At 38.0% G+C, this 19,229-nt stretch overlaps 1 protein-coding gene across 1 annotated transcript in view; it reads left to right on the top strand.

Moving 5' to 3' along the window:
* Positions 1-2,119, top strand: part of LOC124777039 (guanine nucleotide exchange protein smcr8b-like) — a 105,845-nt gene extending 103,726 nt beyond the window's left edge. Inside the window, exon 12 of the mRNA XM_047252305.1 lies at positions 479-2,119. Coding sequence (XP_047108261.1) covers positions 479-793 — 315 coding nt within the window. The 3' untranslated portion in view covers positions 794-2,119. The remainder of the gene's footprint in view (positions 1-478) is intronic.
* Positions 2,120-19,229: the final 17,110 nt, after the last annotated feature.

The following is a 19,229-nucleotide window of genomic DNA, read 5'->3' as shown; positions in this document are numbered from 1 at the left end:
AAAAGACGCACTACCTAGCTTCCTTTGTCAGGAAGGAGCGAGGGATAGTTTGTAGAAGATTAAAAAGGAGGGGCAGGTCGTTCAGCAGTAGTAAAAGAGAGACCCATCTGTAGTGAGGATGAGGAGAGACAAAGGTGAAGGGGGAGGTATTTTAATTAATTTTCATATAAAGCAGACATCAATTTTAGTTTCCTCAATCACAACTACAAAGTGAAAATTGTGGATGCAGCTAGTTGGCCTATGATTTTAAGCTGTCCACCAAGAGATTGTAGCAGAAGCCACATAAAAATTTTGCTCCTGAAATCCGTAGTGTTTATCATGTGATTTTATCAGTTTTAATTTACAAAATATCAATCCCAGTGTAGTTGAATATTGTGCTTATTGAAACTAAGAGTGAAGTCAAAAACTGAAGTGAATATTAATGACCAATTGCCACTAACATTTTAAAGTTCTCATTGTCTTCTTGCTTTCTTTTCAGAACATGGTGACAATACTGGATATAACAAAAGAACAGCTCTTTGGACCAGCATATTCAGGGCAATTTCTGTCATCCTTAGAAATTTCTCCACAGTTCTTTCAGAGTGACCAAACATTGATCCTCTTCCTGCAGTCCATTGCTGCCGAAATTCTTCAGAAGCTGTTTCTTTTTAGAATGTCATTTGTCTCTCCTGTTGGTGACTCAAGAAATGCTGACCGCTCTCCAGGTGATATTCTGAGAGAGATGGGGGTCCATGGCTGTGATGCAGAAATTATTAAGTACCTATTCAAGATTGGAATTTCGGAAACAAGTTGAAATATTACAGGAAAAACTTGAATCGTCTTCATTTCTTTATACTGCAATTTCCATTGTGTGCTGTATTTACTCAATTGCAGCAGTGTAAGAATTTACAAACTGCCGTGGTTATAACCATATCATTAAATCTTAAGACAAGCTGTGATAATATTTTTTGATATTTTACATTTAGTTTCACAAGCTGTAAACATGGTTTACAGGAGACTCAGGGTATTTAGAGTAATGTGATAGTCATGCGTGCTCACTGCCTCTGTTTATTCATTTTTGTTGTACAGCTTCACGTTTTAGTGAAGCAAATTTAAGAAAAGCAATAGTGCTGGAATCAAAAATGTGTACTTGAATATTAGCTTTTAGCAGTATTAATTACCATGTGATCTGTTAAAACAAAGACATAAAAGTGCATTACATGGTTTCATTGTTATGTGATCTCTCCATAGGGGATAGCTGATTGTATTTCATGATCAGTTTCTTTCAAGTAAAGATTAATGCAAAATAATCTTAACACATAAAAGCATTTTGGGAATACTGATTTTGAGATTTTCTTTGTCTTTCAGAGCATGTCAATTCCTTTAGGATGGGAAGTAATACAGAGATATCACATAAAAGAATGGGAAAATAATGAATTTACAAAAAGTTTTACTGAAAGTCAGGAATGGGATTGCCATAGCTCATAGCTATTATTAGTGTTCAGTTTGTAAAGATGAGCAAGAACCAGAAAATGACAGTGAAATGGAATTTTATCTAACTTTAATGTGATTTGATGTTAGGTGTGAGTGTGAAATAATGTGAAACCAACCAAGCCAAACACATTGTTTGCATCACACAGTATCCATGATGTCTTTGAAAAATTGAGAGCATAACCTGATGTATTTATAATCATGTTACAAAAGTCATATGTGCAATATTTATTATTCATTTTATAATATTAAAAGTACAAACATAATGACAAATTTTTAATGTTTCAGAAGCCAAGTCTGATGAATAACTGTTGTCTTTAAGAATTATATTGAAACAGAAGGCGATAAGGAAATTATTGTTAAAAAGTTGATGTACTAAATTGATTTTTTTCATTTATTACTGTTAAGGAATTGCTGTTCATTATATATTGTTAGCACTAGATATAAGTACTCCATTCGTTAACCAATTAAGGTGCTAAATAATATGTTACTGAGTACAAAAGGGCTTCCTTGTATCTGTCGGTGGTCTTCCACTGACACACTGAAGGAACAATATTGTTTGCAAATAATTATTTTAGACATGAACTGTTGTATGTTTATCATAAAGAAGGTAAAGTCTAGGAAATAAATGTTTTCCTAGGGTACTGCTTTGTACTTATATTCTTTATGGTACTTAATATTGCCTTTTGCTGACTGTGATATCATATTTCTCATTGCATTGACAATTAAAAATATGTGCACCATTATACTTCACTAAATTACATTATTGATGTGTGATGTAACACTATAGTACATAAATTGTCCATAATTTTCAGAATTTCATGAAGATTCTTTTTCTTTGTAATCAGAGATTGTTTTTCTTAGATCTCATAGTAATTTGTTTTTGTGCTATCCATTCACAAGTACCTTACAAATTTGTGAACATTGAAGCATATCTGTACCTGAATGTTCTGGGTGCAACACTATTAGCCTTTTGTAAACAGTGATTCACATATCAGGATGGGAATAAGTAGTAGAAATGAAATGTACTGAATTTTAATAGGTGGCTCTTCACCAACAGCCTTGCCACAGTGGTAACACTGGTTCTTGTCAGATCACCGAAGTGAAACGCTGTCGGGCTGGCCTAGCATTTGGATTGGTGACCATCCAGTCTGCTGAGCGCTGTTGGCAAGCTGAGTGCACTCAGCCCTTGTGAGGCAAACTGAGGAGTGACTTGATTGAGAAATAGCGGCTCTGGTCTTGTAAACTGACATACGACCAGGAGAGTGGTGTGCTGACCACATGTAACTTAATGTAGTGTTTCTGGTTGCAAAGCTGTAACTTTCAAGTGCTCAACCAAATATGTTATGTCAGTATACATTTCACTTCAGAATAATTTTTCCATTAGTTTGTGATCATTGCTTTAAAAGCTTGGCTTCACCACTTGAAGTTGTAGATGTAAATATTTATCAGTGTTTTGTTTAACAGCAAATCAGTGTTTTATGCATGGACACCAAGAATCCTTTCTGAATAGATCAGATGATCAAATGGTTTTTAGAAATGAAAATTTTATTTGTTGATTGATTTATTGTAAATTGAAAAATGATTAGTTGATACCGAGAATGTGATGATGAGGCAGATTCTAAACCTGTAAATTTTTAATAGCATCTTTGCCACAGTAGAGGCAGAAAATGGAAGGTATGCAAGAATGATTTGGCATTCAAATATGAAAGGGGAAGAAGGGAAGCAGTTAAAAAATATCAAAAAAGTATTGAATAAAATGGGCTGGTAGAATAGAAAAAAAGAGAAAAACAGAGTGTCTAGTTGGACATAAGAGAAAATAAAAATTAAGAGTATTTGTGGTTGTTAGCACCCTTGAATGGGGAATGAAAGGCAAATATTGTGCACAAAAAAGTAGCAGAATGATAAGGAGTCGAAGAGGTTAATGAAGTATGGTCTGGAACACTGATTAAATCTATCGGCAAGTTTTATAGTTTTCAATTTACGTAAGGAGTTAGAAGTTTGCTTCACATTGCTGCTGACACTCAAGTAATTGATGTGGAAGGGGAAAACATATTTATGGCCACCTTCAATTACAGTATGAACTGTGGTTCCCAATTATTTCAGTTTAATTAACTGTGTGTACACTGTAAAACATTGTAGTATTCTCACTAACACAACCGATTCTGCATGCGCGTAGAGGGGGGGGAGGGGGGGGGGGGGGGCGGGGGGCATACTGTTTTTGATATTGAAATCCAAAATAACAGAGAAATAAAGACTTAGACTTATTATGGCGAGTAGGTGCATGGCAGAATGTTCTTTTTAAATTCTATTGGAGTGATTATGCAGCAGTTATGAACTTCCTTTGACTAATATAACTAATTCTTTCAAACACTCACATGTTTTCTACAGTGTTTCTTACTTGCCATTGTTAATCAACTGTCTTCCTCTACTGTATTGTAGACTCAATAAGACTATGTATAGCTACAGTATATCATTATTATTTTTTATATGGAAGACACAAACAGATCTACAGATATGTTCAGCAGATTATTACAAATCTATTTGTTTCCCAGGGCATACAGGATAATTAACTTCACGAAAGGACATTTATTAGTATGATGAAAGTCATGACAGAATAATAACTACATATAAGAATATTTTTGAGAAGCTTGGTGATGAATGACCATTGTGTTAGAAGTAGTGAATCAGACAGGCAAATGAATAAATCCATAAAAATTAAATTTATAAATTTAATTTTATTCAGAAAGGAAGTAAAAAATGAATATTAATAATGTTTATCATCTGCTTAGCACCCATTACAACAGGAACAGCTTAAATAGATCTGCCACACACAAATTTAAAACTCATCTGGCTCTCTAATTTCTGTACTTAAAAAATCAGTTTAGTGGAGGAAGGGTTGGGGAGGAAAAAGAAAAAATAATAAATACAGATGTGGCAAGATAACTCCATACACAGAACCGACCACATTGAGTCTTATTGTATTTTTAAACATAATCTCTTTGAATGTTGGATCTTCACAAAATCTCTGAAAGAACACCAGTGTGGAGATCTGAGTCTGCAGATTGTGGTCTATATTATACAAAGAATGAAAAAGTGAGCAGCTGACTAAACCACATTTAGATACTACATCTGTCCCTCAAATAATGTACATGCAGTTTGGATACTTTAAATAACTGATATAATTCCCAGTTGCAGCCTAATCAGTTACTTATTCTTTTGGCTGACATGTAATTCAAGCTCAAAAGGCTACACTTGACATTTGTATTGCTGCAACTTCTGTTTGTTTGAACGAGTGCTCAAATAAGATGATGCCTGTCTTCTATTAGTGGCACTCGTCACACATTGGTGGGAACTCTGCTGGAGACTCTCATTCATAATGTTGTTGATTATTATTAGTCAAATGAATAAACTGAAAGGTTAAAACCATTATGTGAGAAATTTTTCTCTGTAAAGGATAAAGTTCATCCATTCCCTAAACCTTAGGAAACACCTATCAGCAGACTCATTCCTGTATTTTTTTCCAAATTAAGAATGCTAAGCTATATATTTTAAATATTCCAAGGAAGTACTCTTAATTTTTGCCTCTAATTTACACCAGATCAGGTGACATCAGAGAATAATACATAAGTATAACAGATAGTTTGAGCAAATGTGCAAACCCAACAGATTTATTACTGGGAAGAGTGCAATGACAATGCAGTGCTGCAAACTACACAACCTGCCTGTTAATGGTCAATCTCAATTGAGTGAGGAAGAAATGGAATTTTCTTGTCTGGCCCCAAGTCAGTTGAGCTCATCTTCTGTCTCCAATACCCTTAACTTTAATGTGTTTCTACACTTCCTGTTATGCTTGTGCCATTTATTCCTATCCACATGTGAAATGTCAATGTTCTTATCTCTTGCTCCCTCTGTATCTTGTCTGATGAGCAGATCTGTCCTTGTTTTGTCAGGGAATCTCAATTGTAATTCTGCAAATAATGCCTGTAGTTATTTGCAGTTTCATTTTGTAGATTTGTGGTAACTAAAACTCTGAATTTCCTTGCTGTCTAGTTTTATAAAATATCCACAGTGACATAAACTTTGCAGTCTCCTGTACAGAGAAATGTTCAAGGAAACATATATGGTAGCTCAGTGGGAAATCATTATGGTAATCAGTGACACAGCTGCTAAGCAGAAGCTGTTTATCTTTATGAATACAGTCTTTAGTCTTCATTGTTTTGAACTCTTGTATTCATAGTGCTTTAATGTGATCAAAGTTTTGTTGTACAAGAAAAATGATCAATAATCACACATAATTATAAATATTTTTTAATGCTGCATCTCAGAACATGCAGCTTATTTCTGTTGCCCTATAGAAGCAGCAATTGTGCACTTATTTATAATACAGAGCGAGTTTCTTTTTGAAACAATATGCTACTCAGATTTATTTTTACAAAATATACACCAAAATCTGGGTCATTAAAGCACTTGCAAATACAGAATTTTAAAAAAATGAATGCTATGCTCATATAGGTGAAAAGCTTCTGCTTGTCAGCTGTATTACTCAAGAAACCACCAAACAAAATGGTGCAATGGATTCATGTTCAGAAGGACCTTCCAGAGTTTGGTTTACCATGGTTTCCCTAGATCAGTTATGGTGAATGCCAGGATGGTTCCTCTGATCAAGCCACGGTTGATATCCTCTCCCACCTTTTTCAAATCCAAGCTCCAGTTCTATTGCTGATGACCTTTCATTGAAGGGACATTAAACCTTAATCTTCCTTCCCTTGTGAAGGAACTATAACTGTTTTCATGTGTTAAAATGTTCTTTGATGTGTCTGGGAAAGTCACAGTTATAGCAATTTGAAATAATGACCAGTAGGTGCTCTTTTTCTACCTCAATACAGTTATTAATCATTTCTCCAATTTTGCTTTACATTTTAAGTAAAAATAAATGGAAAGATTGTGACAGTCAAGACACATTATAATCCACAAAATGGCATTGCAAAAATTAGATTGTTCAGTCATGAATCTGTGGTACCAAAAAGTTGTGCTAGGATATAAAGAGAAAACTAGGACAGGAGATGAAGAAAGAGACTATACACAATGTAGCAAATTATTATTGTATTTTTTATTCCATGTGTGAAACAAGTTCATCCTGACATTATGTTAGCACTAGTGGCTAACGTTCTCCAAGATTCAGCCTCCATTCCCAGTATGCCACCAGCAATGGAAGGTGAACAGTGCTTCCCAATTGTGCTCATGAGCTGTCAGGAAAAACCACAGACAGCACATCAAATAAAACATCATTTTACACTTTTTGGTCATGAAACATTGCAACCATTTATCCATTTTTGTTGTAATAAATCCCTCTGAGAGATATCCATTAAAGCCCTCCTCTGCTCTGGGAGCTACCCAATATAGTATTTGTCATCTTTCTTTATACAATTTTTTGGACAAATGTCAGCATATAAAGCAGGTTATTGATGTTGTTTCTCATGTGTAGGTCTGTGTAGGTTTTTGGGTTTCTAACAGAATGAGGCATTATTTTCTATAACGTCTGTGGAGAGCCTACAGTGTGAAAGAAACAATCTGACTTGTGATGTGTGGTGTAATGAAGCAGCACACAAAAGTAATGGTTTGAAATCTAACACACTAACTGGGGAAGAGCTTATGTTCAGGAGTTAAAAGGACATTCATCTTCTTTTATGAGTCAATACACTATTGAGCACGTGATAACTGCTCTTTTTTTTAACAATAGTTTTTTTTTTTAAATATCACAAATACTCTTTATGTAAACATAGAATATTTGTATACATGAATGTTGTTTAGAAAATTTCTCACAAAAAGGATACCACATTACTTTCATATAATACGGATTTTAATGGAAAACTGTCTAGATATGCAAGAAGAAACTGAAAGCTTTGAGATGAATTGCAGTTGACCATGGAAAGCTAAAATATGCACCTGGTGTAGAAAGCAGTGACCTATTAACAGAATGCAGGGAAGCAAATGACTTTGTTTGGTTGCAATTTTGGATTTGCTTGTCAGTATCATACTGCAAAGCTATTGATGAAAATGTGTGTTTTGATACAGGTGGCACAAACTACATACTCGGACACTCGTATGTGATGTCTCTACCTAATGATGTAGTGTCTGAGTAACATGGTTGTGAGTGTGGCTTGCACATATATTTTAAATTATGCTTGACCTTGCTAAGTGAGACTACTACAAACGTGGTAATTACTTACAATGAGGTCACAACCTAACATTGATACAGATCCAAAGAGCTAAAAAACAATAGCTGTATCATATAGCAGTGCAAGATTTCTTTAACGTTAGCCAAAACTTGGGAATCTTACTGAAATGGCCACTTAATTCCATGATGATGGACAATTTTGTAAGCACCATTAAATAAATGTGAATCTATTTGGAAGTGGAAAATATTTATAATTTGTTTAAACATGCAGTATCCTTTCTGTGAGAAGTGAGCTACCTGTATTAGATATGAGGTTTACAATCATCCAAGGCTGTTGTTGCATTCAGAATGAGCCCTCCTATGCAACAATGGTATCAGTCTAGCGACCTATATCCAGTATTAAAATAAACAGATAAAAGATAACTGGATAGATACAAAAATCTATTCACCAAGTGGCTTCAGGAGAAAACACGTATAAAGGTTAAAGAAATATGCAAGCTTTCAGAGCTATTGGTGTCTTCTTTTGGCAGAAGGCTTGAAGGGGAAGGAAGAGGGATGAAGAAAAAGGATTGATGGGATTTAGGAAAAGGGGAGAGTTCAGAAAAGTTGCCCAGAGCCCTGGGTCTTAGGAAAGTCACTGGTCAGTCTTCTGCCAAAAGAAGTCTTCTGCCAGTGGCTCAGAAAGCTTGCACATTTCTCTAATCTTCATTTATGTGTGTGTGTGTGTGTTTTTTTTTTTCCATTGAGATAAAGGAATCTAATGTCTAGTAAGCTGTGCTTTCTACTCAATCACTTTGTACTGAGAGTTATGTAAGAGATATTTCTACAGACAAGTTGCTGAATGACTGTAAGACAGAAAAGTGTGTCTGTTGGCCTGTACACTATACTTATAAAAGTCAGTTTGAATAAAGTGTTTATTTTTCACATCAGTCTCTAAACATTAGTTTCATGTGACATGTCATGTATACTAGTCCCTTTTTAATCTTTTCTAGGATTATTACATTGTTGAAAAGTGTGTAGGTTAATAATAAAAACAGTTTTATGCAATTACTAGTTTTGGCCTTAAGACTTATCTAATACATCATTCGTTTGCTCTCTAATAACAAATTTCTACATTATTTTAGAGATGTCAGCCATTATAATAAACTACCAGTGTGTGATAAACTATTACATAAGGACTTGCCATTATTCTACTTTGAAGGAAATGTATGAAACTTGTACTAACATATCATCTGAATTATCCACTAATAAAAGTTCTGACAAGAATAATATGAAAATAGTTTTTTTCTGTTTTCCACTGGTTGCTTTAATATGACAAATTGAAACAGAAATAAATAGAATGTGCCACATCAGGAATGTATAAGTTTCGATTAAGTAGAAATTGTAGTGTTTGTCTTTAATGTGCTATGTGGAAGCCAGGGTATGGTCTCGACTGTAGCAGAAGAAATAGCTGTATGAAGGTCAGAAAATAACACACCTTCTTCAGCAATATGATGATTGACAGTCATGCTGATGACTGGCAGTGAGTGGTGGACAGCTAATAAGACATCCCTTATTGAGTTAGAGTTTTGTTCATGTTAGGTACAGAGGTGTGGTTGTCGCTGGAGGAGGTTATGACGGTGATTAGTGGTGTAGGGCACCGAACAGTGAGGTTATCATTATCCACCTGGAGGAGAGGCTATTGACCCCAGGATGAAATAGTGAGCCACAGAGCTTTGGCAAGCCATTGTCAGTAGGTATACCTGGGCACTGGCTTGCATAAGAAGTGTCACCCATTGGAGTCGGCAAGACTGGTGGTCTGATTTGGGGATGGGGGTATTTACAAGAGTATGCTGGCCAGTGCTGCTCCAATAACAGTACTCCCATCACAGAAGAGGCAAGAAGTTGTAGTAGCTGGGTATTACCATTGGGTGGTGACAAATTATTCATTCTGATCTTCTTCTTTAGTCACTTTTGAAGGAGCGTAGCCGGAACTGTAGTATTGCTCAGCTTCATCCTACAGAGATGCTGGCGTGCGTATTCTGTTTGATGAGCCTTCTGGATGAGTGCTCTTGCACTCAGAATACATCTTCTCACTTCATAGTGTGTAGTCACCACAATGATGACACCTCTTTCCCTATGATGTTGTTTTTCTGCATTGGTGCTAGACAGTTCAGTGCCACAGACTAGGATGTGGTGCAACACTTGACCCTTCTTCTATGAAATCCGGTCTCCAGATTTGTAGGTGCTTACATCTCTGGACAAAGACATGTGAACACATTCTACAAGTTGACATAATAATACAGACTGAATATATGTTTCTCCTCTTCTGTCTCTCCTCCTCGTTAGCATAAACCACATGGTTCATTGACTAATATTTAACCTACATTATTCTTTAAGTTCGGGGCTTTATTGTGAAAAACTCACAAAAAAATTATGATTCATAGTACTGCCCATCACTAGCCACTACATTCTCCCATCTTTCAGATAGCATACGAATCCTGTGGCAGAAAGACTGGGCGTCTTTTGTGGGGATCCATGAATCAATTCAATTTTGCACGTGTTCGTATGATCGGAAGTGCTGGTCAGGCAGACTGTGTGAAACAGATCGAAAAAGGTGGTAATCAGAGAGAGAAACATATGGAGAATATGACAGGAGGGATAGGATTTCTCATTTCAACATTTCCTTGTATATTTTGACAGGTTTTGCGACATGGAGTCGACCCATGACCTGCTGCAAAATTACCTTTACATGTCTATCGCTGTATTGTGGCCATTTGTGTTTCAGTGCTGGGCTCGAACACATCAATTGCTTTTGATAATGATGTCCTGTGACTGTCTTCACTGTTTCAGTAGCTACAAAAACGTTCTGCCTTGCACTGCCATGCCAGTCTTCAACATCAGAATCACTGTTCTTAAGGTGTTGAAAATATTCTCAGCACTTTCTTCCACTAATAGTTCCCTCACCATTGGTCTTACCTAGCATTTTAAGAGCCAAAGTCGCAGATTTCTTTATGTTAAAGCAGAAAATTAAAACTTCCCACAAATGGCGAGGAATGGGTACATAAGTTGACATACTTAATCGAGAATAACCTTATTATGATGCAATCAGAAATCGACTATTATTTTTATGGCATTATGTTTACAGATGACTAAGCTTATTGTATTACACCTATGACCAACCACCCGAATCGCACTTTCCGATACTGCCATCTATCGCAAAATGGCGGAAGCAAAGTTGTAGACCTAATAGTACAGTACAATTATTAAAACTTTTTTTCTCAGAAAATTTCTTTAATAAATCGTTTCACAGGAAATAGTTCAATTCAGTTGTTCCTCATGTTTGGTATCCCTCCTTGTTTACCAGGTGGCTTATTATTTAATTAGTCACTATTTGTCATGGTTAATCCAGTCCATTGGTAGCTGATGAAATGTGGGTTCACAGGACTGGGTGGTTTTCTATCGAGGGTAGATGCAGGATGCACAAAGCAAAAGCAGAATCACTACCATATCTTTTTTGAGACTGTGCTGTTTATCATGATACTGCCACACATGCTGAAACATTAGCTGAGCAGTAACATGTCCCTGCCGTGAAGCTATAAACTCATTGAATGAGTGTAAGATGTCTGGTTTCTAGGTGTCTTTTAAATAGGTCATGTTCTGCATTATCAACATGTCTAATGGTCCTTCTGGCCGGTACAATGAAGGTTTGTGTCAAGTATAATATGATTTGCCCCAGTGAAGATAATTGGGAGACAGAATGCTGTGCCCTCTATATCATAGGGAATACCATTGATTAATATTCCACTAGTTTTTAAGCCTACCTTCATCACTCCTTTGCACCATCCGCATTTGTAACAGTTTACTGTCATTCCAGTGTACACCAACCTTTTGAATGTATGGGTGTGTTGTCAGCATTTCCCTCCGGCATCTTTCCATTTCTGTTTTACCCTAAGAACAATGCATTTTACATGTTTGTGTACTGGTTTGGAACATCCTCAATGGGCATACTGTGATTCTCTCTCCCTCTGGCGCAAGTGTAGCTCATCATTTTCCTTCCCCTCCCAAAAATCTGGGCTTATACAACTAATTAATACACTAACAATGTATTAGAATAGCTACTGTTTGCTAAAGTTTTTCAAAATTTCCTTGAAATGCTCTTACTATTTACTTGTTAACACTAGTGCACAAATCAGATAATGTTATCTAAAAAAAACACTTCCACGATCACTAAAGCTTAGTAACACCTGTCCAGAAATTCAGTATTTAAAACAAAATCAGAGCATGAAACAAGATTGATAAAAATAAAAAACTAAACCTTGTATTGTTTGCACAGCTCACCCAGATTTGATGTTCAGCTTGCCTCATTGTGTTGTTAATTGCACTATGCTGCTATCACCCTCGGTGAAACAGTGAAGTACTGGCACTGCTGTTTTGATCTGGAAATCACCTGCGACACCAGTCACTACGGGCTCCTCAAAGTTTTCTTGACAGTTTTTTGCAAAAAACAAGTTTTTCTTCTTACGCATGAACTTCTGGTACTCTTCCGTGTTAATGTTCATGAATGTTCACTTTTTTTTACGCTCAATGGTTAATAACACATTTTCTTGGAAACTTTAAATTTTCAGTTAACTTTAAGGAATAAACGGTTATCACTTGAATTACTTTTCTTCTCTATTCAAAACATATTTACTGTCTCCAAATATTTTATCTAGTATTTACTTTTCTCTTATATTTTATCGTTCAAATCTTTCACCCACTGTAATTCACATCCGCACAAATGCAGTGGTTTGATTGCTTCAAACATCGGATTGTTACAGTTGTCATATCCATACGTCGCTAGCTTGACCGTGTGCTTCAATCTTCGACTTCATCACCAAAGCTGCAATAACTATTTTAATTCCAAAAAATGTTATTTCTTGAAAACCACATTTTAGGAATAAACTTTCCACACCATTTACAGCCTGATGTGTGATAGAGTTTCCCATATGCATTTTAGATAAATTGATATCTAACTCTCACCAATTGGTTATGTTATGCTCTCACATACAAGATTGATATCAATCTCAAACATTCATGTATCTTGCATTTTAACATGTATCTATTGTTGATACAATAGTTCCTGGAAAATGTATGCACCTCCAGAGGGGGATGGTGATCCAAGGAATATTTCTTGCCTTATCTAAGCAGTTATTTCCTCTCACTAAATTGCTGCTCTTGCTGTCCCATTCTGGAGACACGCATTGTTCCTCAATTTAGTTCACAATTGACGATAAAAATAAAAAACAACATACAATATCTGCATATTTATATTAGACACAGTATTGCAGAAGAATATGAGTAGCACCGTGGTGTAGTGGTTATGATACTAAACTGTTACATGGAGGGTCATGAGTTCAAAACTCACCTGGACTGTACAATTTTAATTTCTATATTCGGTTCGAATGCATTCTACTAGTATCCACAAATGTCAAGAAACATTGTATTGGAATGTTCTGTAGCTGTATATACACTGTATGTGTTCGGGCTGGAGGCAGTTTGCTCCACACTCTTGTATGTGCAAGTACTGAATAGACCTTCGTTAAGCTAGTGTTTGTCATTCATCTAATTACACCTTCTTCTACGTGACATTATTTTGGTGGAGGTGCTGGGTATTGGAACTTGTTATAGCGCACATTATCGATGACATAGTGGCTCCCATCAGGCCACGACAGAGCTGTTGTTTACGTGGCGAGCAACCCGAGTTCAACAGATCACAATCTACCAGAGACAGAAGAAGAAGAAGAGGACATTACTATGACAGCAACTGTGTGCCACCAAATGAGACATCCTTCCAGGTTCTCTGGTGACGACGGCCAATATCCAAACAAGTGGCTGAAGTTATATGAGCATATAGCCAAATTTTACAAATGGGATGACACTGTGTGTTTGGCTAACGTATTTTTCTAATTGGAGGTCACTGCCATGCAATGGTATGAGAACAACGAGGAGAAGTTCACAAGCTGGGAAGTATTCCATGAGGAACTGCGCAAGTATTTTGGCGGCACACAATGACAGAAGTGCAAAGCTGAAGATAAATTAAAGTGCAGGGCACAGCGTCCACGAGAAACTACAGCATCCTACATTCAAGACGTCTTGGAGCTGTGTAAAATAGTGGATCCTAGAATGATGGAGGAAAATAAGGTTGCACATCTCATGAAGGGTGTAGCTGAGGACATGTATCAAGCCCTACTCCTGAAGGAGGTTTCGACAGCAGACGACTTCATAAAATGGTGCCAGTATATGAAGACAATGCATCAAAAAAGATTTACATGCAAGAAGTTTGAACAGCTTCCAAACATCATATCGATGTCTGTGATGGAGGAAGCAACTGATTTCACAAATGTTCTTCGTCAGATAGTGAGAGAGGAAGTTCAGAAGCCACTTGGATTGCACAGTGAGCAAAGAAACTGAAACGCCTCAAGAGGTCATAAGGGAGGAAGTGGAACAGACATTGAACCCAATCTCTCGACCTTCATTTCCCTTTAAAACGGTGAAGACGTCGAGACCAAGGTGAAGTTACGTTCCTACAATGTCGCATGAGGAACCTGGGGGCAACAAGGAAGACTGACATCTGGAGGACCCAGGATAACCAACCAGTATGTTTCCACTGTGGACAATCGGGACATGTGGTGCGCTATTGTCGAGAAAGGCGGCGGATATTTGATGATACCCATGCCAGAAGGCAGCAGACCGATCTTAGCTGACGCCAACTCTGGGATGACGAAGATGAACAAGAAGATGTGGGTGCAGGTCAACATCTCTGCAAGCTAGTCGCTGGACAGGATGCTCCCCAACAGGCTGATCAAGGTCTCCATTGTCACTTCGAAGCTCCAGCAGATCACCAAGCCGCCGCAACCTGGAAGACTAAAGGGTGCGACCTTCCTTGGAGGTGTGGCCGCCGAAGAGAAAAATCCTCCACCATCGATCACTAAAAAAATGATTGGGAACTATGTCGATATCCTCATGGATGGCTGACCAGCCCAAGCTCTTGTGGACTCTGGAGCATCATATTCAGTCATTTCAGGGAAGTACCATCGCCATTTGCAGAAAACCATATTTGTTGACAACAAAACGTCTCTGCTGAAGGTGGCTAATGGGGAAATATGTAAAACGTACAGGAAGATGTGTCGTTCGTGTGGGTCTAAGTGGCCATACACAGCCCTTAGAATTCATTGTCTTGCAAGAGTGTAGTCATGTCGTCATTCCTGGATGGTACTTTTTGAAAGCTTCTCAGGCAATTATAGATCGTGGTCACTCGAAGATTATGCTAGATGAGATGAGATACTGTGGACAGGAAGATGCACATCCGAGTGTGTGGAGACTGTGTGTGCTGGTTGAAGTGATTATTCCTGCAGTCAGTGCTAGAAAGGTAACTGTCATATGTCATGCCATGCATCAACCAATAGGTCTTGTAGTGGAATCCAAGAGAAGCACACCACTGAAGAGTAACTTGGTCATCCCAGCCTCTGTCATCTCATTTAAGAATGGATTCGGTGAGTTGTGGATAGTTAACTGTCGCCGAGAACTGCAGATCCTTCCAAGATGCATGTGCATAGCAAACGCTGAGCAGTTTAATGAAGAACAGCTGAGCATCACAGAAACCTCACATGCTGAGTCTGTGGGGGAAATTAGTGCTACCACTACAAGACAAGATCTTCTAGCTCGATTAAGGAACAAGAGAAGAAGCTACTTGCCATTCTTCAAGAGTTCTCTGAAAACTTCAATCCACAGAGCTGAGGAAGCTCGGGAGTTAGCTTGACTCCACATGCTGCAGGCTCGAGAAAACGATCGCCAAAGGTATGACGCGAGCCATTGCCCTGTTGTCTACCAGCTTGGTGACCTCGTCTGGATCTTCACTCCTGTTTGGAAAGTTGGTCTCTCTGAGAAGCTCCTCAGGCACTACTTTGGACCTTATAAGGTTGTAAGACAGTTGTCTGATGTTACGCATGAAGTTGAAGATTTCGACCCCGAGGCAAGATGACGAAAGATCTGAGATATGGTCCACTTCCTTCGAATGAAGCCCAACAAGGATCCTGCCACCCAGGGTAAATTCGAAGCTCCAGTGACAGGAAACAAGCGGAAATGTGACGAAGAGTGTAGTGGCAAAACAAGAAGATCACTGCCAAGGTGAGCATCAATCATCGGGAGTCGGAGTATGCAGGACCATTGACTCATTCCCAGACAAGGACAATGTAACACTGAGACGCCGTTCACTTATTGAGGGAGCAATGTTGCAGAAGAATATGAGTAGTACTGTGGTGTAGTGGTTATGATACTAAACTGTTGCATGGAGGGTCATGAGTTCAAAACTCACCTGGACTGTACGATTTTAATTTCTATATTCGGTTCAAGTACATTCTAGAAGTACCCACAAATGTCAAGAATCTCCATATGAATTACTTTCATTGTGAGTACTATTCATCAATAAGAAGATGAAGGGATGTGCTAAACGTCCCTGCAGTGGTATGTATCACTACATGACACCAAGTAACAGTGCATCCATCTTGCCAACTTGTCTGTTACAAGTTGTGTGTGCTTAATTGGCCTTACTGTTGTATTAGCTAGAATCTTTAAATGATAACATTGCAACAAGTTTGGCCTGCTAGAGGCACAACCATCACACTAATATTTCTTTGAGTAGCTTAGGCTGAGATTAACTAATTAACTGAATTTAAATTTCTACATACACTAACACAGAAAACACAAACCCAATTTTCTACAAAACTAGCCCAGCATATTGCAAAATACTTCATTATTAATAATTGTGCTTGAACCCACAAGAAAAGTCACAGTGCATGAATCAATGTTATATTCAACAATGCTTCCAGATCTCATAATAACAAAAGTTATAGTGATGGAACAGTGTGACATGTACATTTATATCTGATCTCACACTTCACCCTTGCACAACATTACATGTTACTAAGTCACTGAAGCAGTTGACAGAGATCTCATTAAAATTTTAGGGCGTGCTGCATGAAGAACTGACATTTTGGATAGTTACCGTGGCCTTCCTCAAGGCTAAGACCTATTGGGTGGGGAATGGTTGCTTCACTACATCACTTTTCTACAGGTGTCACTAGATCACTGAGAACACATTTATCAGATTTTATTGGCCCTACAGTAACACTGGTAGTCTTAGGGGAGAGGGAGAGGCCATGTGGCAGATTATTTGTGGATAGCAATTAGTAACTCACTATGAATCAGCGACAAGCACTGAGGAGTGTGTTTTCCTGCTGTTAGTAGTGATGGAACAACACCAGCTGTGCATACGCTTTTTGTTTAGGCAGTCGTAGCAGTGTTTGGTTGTGAACAAGTAGTTAGTAGTATATACAATTAAATTTTTTTTTGTCTTTTATCCTTGTGTTGTTCACAGTTCAAACATTACACCATGGTTTCATGTGATAGGAAAAGGGCCACAGAGGTCCCTAAAGCTACTGCTTGTAGACATTAAATGATTGTATTGGCTTGTTTTCAATCAAAAGTATTTTATGAAAACAATGTTTTGTATATACTGTTGTTTCTTCGAATATTCCCACTACACCCTTATTTTATCGTGAATTTTTCATTAAACTTGTATAAATGAAAGATAAGTTGACCAGTCTTGTGTTTTGCATATTAGACAAGATTCTGATCAACAGCAAGTCTCTAAACTTCTAAAACTTCTCGAAAATGTGAAGCACCATTACAAATAAAACTTTTGCATAAAATATAGATTCAAAGTAAATTAATGTTTAAAAGCATACAAATCATTTTACCTACATAACAACCATAAGAAACCAAAAGAACCGCTACACACTGAGCTTTCAGCCAAAACCTTCTTCAGAAAAGAAAGGAAAACACACACACACACACACACACACACACACACACACACACACAAAACTTTTGGGCGAAGGATGTGGGTACAGTAGGTTATCGTAGGTTGAGCCTGGGATAATTTTGGGAGCAGAGAATGTGTTGTAAGGCTAACTGCCATCTGCACAGTTCAGAGAAGCTGGTGCTGGATAGGAGGATCCAGATGGCTCAGGTGGTGAAGTAGCCATTGAAATCAAACGTGTTATGTTCAACTGCATTTTGATCCACAGGCTAGTGCACTTTGCTCTTGTGCAGTAACTCCAGCAAGCTGGCATATGGCATGGCTGCTTTGGCAAGTGGCCTGACCTCTGATGGGGTAGGAGAAACCTTGACAGTGCTGGAATAGGAATTGCTGGCTAGTTGTATTGGGCAGGTCTTACACCTGTGTCTTCCACAGGGATATGATCGCTGTGGCAAGGGGCTGGGACTGCGAGTGGCATGGGGTGGGCTAGGTCGATATAGAGGTTGGGTTGCCGATGGAACACCTCTTTAGGAGGAATAGGAAGGATCTTGGGAAAGATGTCCCCTGGTCCAGGGCACATGATAGGTGATAGTTCTCTGATCCCAAAATTATCCTGGCCTCAACCTATGATAACCTACTGTCCCACGCTCTCTACTCGACAGTTTCCTCCCCCTCTGTCCTATCACTTCCTACCAATTCATGACTCCTCAACCTCATTGTGCACTGCTCTCTGACAATGCACCCACCAGTCTTTTCCATTCTCTGGTCCTCTTCTTTTCCACTCCCTGTTCCTCCTCCCCCTTTCCCCTACAGCTAATGATGCTCCTGGCAGTATTGTCATGCTCTGCCAGATAGTGCTCTTCTCCCACCCCCACCCATACACTGCTCTCCCTCCCCCTTCCCTTTTCCAATCTGGATTGCTGTTTTGATTCAGTACAAGAATTGCAGTCTGGCCACAGCTATGGGAGAAAGTGGTCACTTGTGTGTGAGGTGTGTCTGACTGTGTGAATTTGTGTGTTTTTTCCTTTCTTTTCTGAAGAAGTCTTTGGATAAAAGCTCAGTGTGTAACTGTCTTTGCATTGTACCTGTCTGCAACCCAATGTAACATATTTATGATTAGTAGCAATCTGTCCTTAGCATAATCGTCAAAAAAGGAATATTTTTATATATTTATTTAGTCACTTTTCTAATGCAATATTTCCTCATACTCCTTGTATCCATAGTGTAAACCTTCACAGAATAACTTACACCTCCACTTACATATGCTATCTACACCCACATCACTAGTCTTAAGTTCTATATCTACAACTATAAAAGAGTGGAGTCATGATAGATATGCCCAGAAGAGCTTCCGTATGCCACTGCATAGGTTGCTTGCATCTGAGTGCATTACCATTCAGCCCCGTCTGCAATCGTCACCAAAGATGACAGGATCATCTCTCTACTGAACCAGTACTGCAGTAGTTGTATTATACAGAACTCTGCATAAATGTGTATCATCAATTGTACTCTATGAGAAGAGACTAATTTCTCATTCTGCCTCAGGTGATACATTAATGTTCAGTAAGAGAAATAAATACTCATGACATTCTTGTGGACATGGAGTGTTACAAAGTTAAGTGTCTAATCTTTTTCAGGTTGTAATAAAGTGATTGAATATTTTGTGTGTTGTAATACTAACTCTACCTCTTCCAGGAGTGAAGTTAAGAACCTGCCAATAGAGCAACAAGAGTAATT

Source organism: Schistocerca piceifrons, chromosome 2 (assembly GCF_021461385.2).
Source record: "Schistocerca piceifrons isolate TAMUIC-IGC-003096 chromosome 2, iqSchPice1.1, whole genome shotgun sequence".
Lineage (NCBI taxonomy): Eukaryota > Metazoa > Arthropoda > Insecta > Orthoptera > Acrididae > Schistocerca > Schistocerca piceifrons.
The sequence above is the reverse complement of the archived record's forward strand: the minus strand, read 5'-3'. Positions and strand labels throughout refer to the sequence as shown.